This window comes from Papaver somniferum, chromosome 2 (genome assembly GCF_003573695.1).
Source record: "Papaver somniferum cultivar HN1 chromosome 2, ASM357369v1, whole genome shotgun sequence".
NCBI classification, from domain to species: Eukaryota; Viridiplantae; Streptophyta; class Magnoliopsida; order Ranunculales; family Papaveraceae; genus Papaver; species Papaver somniferum.
In genome coordinates, this window is record NC_039359.1 from 117,321,349 (window position 1) to 117,326,554 (window position 5,206).

The 5,206-nt window shown below is 35.0% G+C and overlaps 1 protein-coding gene across 2 annotated transcripts; it reads right to left on the minus strand.

Annotated features, from left to right (window-relative positions):
* Window positions 1-230: 230 nt before the first annotated feature.
* LOC113353841 (heavy metal-associated isoprenylated plant protein 41-like) lies at window positions 231-4,673 on the minus strand. 2 transcript variants are annotated; one of them, XM_026597318.1, is made up of 4 exons: window positions 4,601-4,673; window positions 4,337-4,481; window positions 1,838-2,036; window positions 231-1,341 (listed from the first exon to the last, which is right to left on the minus strand). In XM_026597318.1, the coding sequence occupies exons 1-4, from the start codon at window positions 4,649-4,651 to the stop codon at window positions 549-551; spliced, it is 1,188 nt and encodes a 395-aa protein (XP_026453103.1). In that variant the 5' UTR covers window positions 4,652-4,673; the 3' UTR covers window positions 231-548. The 2 variants fall into 2 exon arrangements, with proteins under 2 accessions (XP_026453103.1, XP_026453102.1); XM_026597317.1 differs by having other exon boundaries at window positions 231-1,374.
* Window positions 4,674-5,206: the final 533 nt, after the last annotated feature.

Sequence of the window (5,206 nt, forward strand, 5' to 3'; positions counted from 1 at the left end):
CATGAGTACGAATTCGTGCACACTCTTAAACGAGTGTATATTTCATATTTTAATCTCTACTCTTGACTTAATTTAGGAAGTTATGTAACGAGGACCGTATTTCTAAACACGAAGGATAATGGGATCATCAGTTAAATAATCAACCAATCAGAAGAATATGTGAAATATACACTCGTTAGAGGAGTGTGAACAGATTTGGACTCAAAAGACATAAGCTGAATTTTGGGACTAACTAATTGTAAGAGCTCAAGTCAACTGACTACAATAAGATTAGCAATATAAACTTAAGTTTCACTGTACAATGGACTTCACAGTCTCAGACAAAAACAGTATAGCGTGCAATCCGGATGGATGGGAAATGCAACAGATACTGCACAAAATACGGGAAGAACTTCCCAGAACTCAGCCTCAACCAAAGAAGCATAAAATGTTTAGCAGTAAAAACATCAGAACCTGCACAAAATTAGGGGACTTCCAAGAAAAAACCACTCCTGATAGTTTAAGGTTAAGTATTTCACCAGTGTGCACAAAGCTTTCCAACCCAAACTTCAACCCATCTTTTGCTTGTCAAGATGATACAACATTCTACGCAACCACTCTGATCTCGAAACACTGTAATGGTGTAGTTCTTCGAGATGCATTATATAACCACTAAGATCTCTTCCTTTGGCTTCTATCATGCATCTGTCGAATCCAGTTCTCAGAGTTTCGTGAACAACCCGGCCGACATGGTAACCTGTTTGCCCGTACATTTTCTCGGTGTCTGCAAAATACTCATGAAAGATCCAATAACATTTATCAGAAACCTTCGGAGCATATGGTGAATCCAAATACCTAAAGTTACTTGGTCTATTCACTTTTGCAAGAGGATAACCAACATCAAATAGAACTCGGTCTTGAGGTTGAGATGGCATTTGCTGAACTTGGAGCCAAGTGGGATTATAAACTTTAAGTGGAGTAGGATTATCAGTATGTGGTCGGACCATGTGATTTTGGGGAAGTATAGAAAGATGACTAGGTTCAAATGGAGGTGGGTTTTGAACTTGTGGTTGTGTTCTTTGAATTTGGTAGGGTGCAGTGTGAATATACTCGAGAGCAGACTTCTTGAAAACAAATTTGAAAGTACAGCATTTTCCTAAAGGAAATGGCTCATTACATCTTGGCCCAGCTCCTCTCTTGTTTTTGTAACCTGGATAGTCTTCTTTTTTGAATTCAACACGCTCAACTAATGCCAAATTGTATTTCCTAGCAAGATCTTCGAGGTTCCAGCTTTCATATAGTGGTGCTTTCTTGTTGTTAATGTGAACTTCACCAAAGGGTCTAAGCATATGGCTTGCATTCCTGAAAAAACCCCCAATTAAATCTTTGTGCATCCTATGTCACCACACAAAAAAAAAAAAAAAAAAAAAAAAAAATTGGTAAGAATATCAAAGAATTAATGTGAAACTTTTTTTTAGAATTCTCAATAAATTTGAAAATAAGCATGTGATAGAGAGATGAAAGAAAATTTTCGTCATGATACTATCTTGAAGTATATCTTCTATTATAGTATTGTTATCCTTTACATTCACCCCCTGTTTACAACTAAGTCCAAGAAAAAATACATTCTGCAAATAAACGACACTCCAGATATTTCTGTATCCAATATAATAGCACTATAGCAGAATGATCAATCAAAAAAAATAGCAATAGCAGAATACGCTTCTATAGTAAATCCACTGCAATGTGTGTATAGAGGAAAGGAAAGCAGGAACACATGCATATACCACTAACATTATCACATAATACTGAAATGAGAGTAAACAGAAATAAAAAGAATCGGAAAAAGAGACCTTACTTGATCATGTGAACTTGATCTTCCTTTCCATGGAATCCTGCATGTGGAAAGTTATAGATAACTCGATCGAACTTCCGCCTTTGTAAGTCAGGATAAAGTTTCATTCTGGTGGCATCCACACCATGCATAATTGTTGCTCCAAGTTTTCTTAAACTCTCCAAATTTGATTTTGCGTCCTGGTAATTCTTAATCAGCACATCTGGTTCGTGATTATATAATTAGTATGTTAAGGTTGGCAAAAGTTGAAAAGATAGAATGAAAACATGTCCAGTTTCCTTTTTTTTCTTTTGTGAATTAGTAAACTATAAAGGCAAGCCATATTTAAAGTTTAAACTTAGGTAAAGCTAGGAGATATTTCCTGTTTCATAGGAAGACATGAATTCCTATCATTCATGCAAGACAGCCATCTTTACAGAAGTCACGAGATACTTCCTGTTTCACAGGAAGACAATGAATTCCTATCATTCTCACTAGACAATCATCTCATTGATCAAAAAACAAACAAAGTAACAAACAAGATAACCATCGTACAAAGGCTAGAAGCTACATACCTATATCCTAGGAAGACATGACTTCCTGGGACCAATTCTACACATGTGTAACTGTATTTTACTGTGACTCTAACACTATACAGAATACTTTAAAGCCAGTGCCTTTCATAGGACCAATTCTACACATGAGAGTTGCTTCAAGTTTCTCTACACTCTCTAAATTTGATTAACGCTCTATTTTACTTCTTAATCTCGTACCGATTTTCAGATGATTAATTAATACAATTCAAGAAATTTTCAACAGAATAGTATCTACATAAACATATAAATAGGCATGGTTCATAATGCTTGATCAGTTGGATGTCTTGAGTCGTGGCTTCTTAGGGCTGTGAAGATAGATATCCCCAAAGTCCCTAACACTCCAAGACAACCTTGAGTCTGGAATCTAAAGATTCTAAACCCTCACAGAAGTTTGTTATGTAGGAAGTAATATTTAGGATTTTGCAAAACAACAATAAACAAAACAGCAACAACCAAGTTCCTAACTCTACAAGGACAAGGACAACAAGTCAACATAACAAATAGGATAAATGAAGTCATAAATTAGGAAAGACAGAATAACAGCAGAAAATTAGAAACATCTAACATCAAAATCAGAATGAGCGTAATGACCTTAAATCATTCAGAAAAATGAAAATGAAATCATTGTGAGGGTTTTCAAATCAACATAATTGGCAAGATATCATAGCAATGATAACAAGATTCTCGCATCAAACTATTCCGAGTCTACATTCAGAGTAGAATATTAACTAACTGAGATAAATCTGGAATATATATGCTTGGAGTGGAAAGCATTGAATGTCGGACTTCAATTCTCAAACCTATTTCGATTACAAATACCTCATATTTTCACTCTTATCATATCTAACACTCAGAAAACTAATGCGGGCCAGTACTTTTCAGATTTGCAAAGCCAGCAATATATGAGATAATGACTAGATAGGTCTTTACCAATCAATCCATAGTGCAGTTGCTTACATGCATTTCATCATTATCCGTCAAGGCACAAGAGGTTACCAAACAATTTAGTGGTCGATAGATGGAGAGATGTAGTGAAATGTATGCAAGCAATTGCACGACGGATTTAGGTTGGTAAGTTTTCTGAATGCAGTTCAGATACCGCTTTCAATACATGATATAGTCGTCAATTAATACTCAGACGACCATTCCTTGTAAACATCCATTTCAGTCCATGTATAGCTCTAGGAAATGCAGTTTGTAAACAATTAAAACCCATTTCTTAAACCTTTTCTACAATTTCTTCAAACCTATTCGCATCTCCACTAAATGCTCTTGTATGTTAGATACTTTCCTTCAAAATACATTAGTTGCGCAATCTAAATATTACTACTATATAGGTGGTAGAGTCCCTAAATCTCTCGATTTCAATTTGGGAAAATGGGGATTATGCCCCAAAATCCAGTGTCATCTTGGAAATATGCCCCGAGATTTCAATTTGAGCACAGTTTCAGCACCATTCAAATCGTCACGTAACTGACATCACAGCATATCCATCCTAAACCTCTTATCCTATGGTTAGATCACTTGTTGATGATCTAATTAAGACCTAAATGAAAAATATCCACTTGCATTAACATATTTACCAAATGTAAATAAATTAGCTTTTACTTGTAAAAGTATGACCCTAAGAACCCACAAAACATGATTTTCAAGACATGCTAACCTCCAAAAATCAGAAACCTGCATTTTCAAATAGCCTAAATTGCATTGTTCAACAAACATTAGAGAAGATATAAGTATCAGCTCAGGATTCTCTGGACTAGTTTCCAATTTCATTTGGTACCAAAATACAAATCCCTAGAAATTGCAAAAGTGCAACATTACTTAATGAAACAGTAGGGTATTAAGAGGGAGTAGTAGTAGTAGTATTGAGTCAAATAGAAGCATGAAAACAAAAACAAAGAGTAGGGTGAAGAGTTGATAATACCATATTGATCAAGTGATGTAGCCACCATATTAGAAGCAGAACCAAATGCTTTAGCCAAACATAATGAAAATGAAAAATCTCCATCACCCACTAAAAGGATTTGATGCAACGATGAGTAATGTTGAATCCATTTCTCTGTTTCATCCTGTTAATACCAAAAAAAAATAAAAATAAAAAAATTAAAGTACCATAGAAGTTGTAAAAACAGAAATTGATGAAAACCCACTTTGATATTTTGATATAAAAGAGAGGGAAAAGGTTTACCCTTGTTTCGGTTTCTTCTTCTTCATGATCCACCCCTGACTTGACCGCCATTTCAGTGTTCTTTTTTTTTTTTTTTTTTGTACAGTGGAAAACCAAAGGACTAAAAAGGAGGCTTCCTTGAGAAGAAAGGAATGCATAAAGAAGTTTTTCTACAGCTTTGGACTTCGTGTACAGAAAACGTATCGTCACTTTACACAAATCCATCAACACTTGACTTGACTAATCAGCCGTGGAGGCTGTAAAAATGGCTGACAATTGTTAGGGGCAAAAATTTGTGGCATGAATATTTACTACCGACTTTGGAGAGAAAGGAAAATACTCATCTAAATGTACCTTATTCAACTTTAAAAAACCTAACATTTTTAGGGGGCACATAAAACAAAAACAGGTCATCCAAACGTAAAAATGAAGCTATTTCTTATCTCCCGTTTTTTTTTAATGGTCAAATTATCCTTCATAATCGGTAGTTAAATTTACGATGGAGAGAAACTACCCAGAATCGGTAATTAAGTTTACAATCGGGAGAACATCATGAAATTTTTTAATGGCCAAACTACCCATAATCGGTAGATAATGGATTACCACATCTACCAATTGTAAAATAAT

Bases quoted from the DNA above. Each gene is read 5' to 3' on its own strand.
- LOC113353841 (XM_026597317.1), bottom strand. From the start codon at position 4,651: ATGGCGGTCAAGTCAGGGGTGGATCATGAAGAAGAAGAAACCGAAACA. The intron at 4,482-4,600 runs GTAAACCTTTTC...TGGTATTAACAG, and splicing joins AAGAAGAAACCGAAACAAGG to GATGAAACAGAGAAATGGAT. The intron at 1,375-1,837 runs GTAAGGTCTCTT...GTGGTGACATAG, and splicing joins GATCAAGTTCACATGATCAA to GATGCACAAAGATTTAATTG.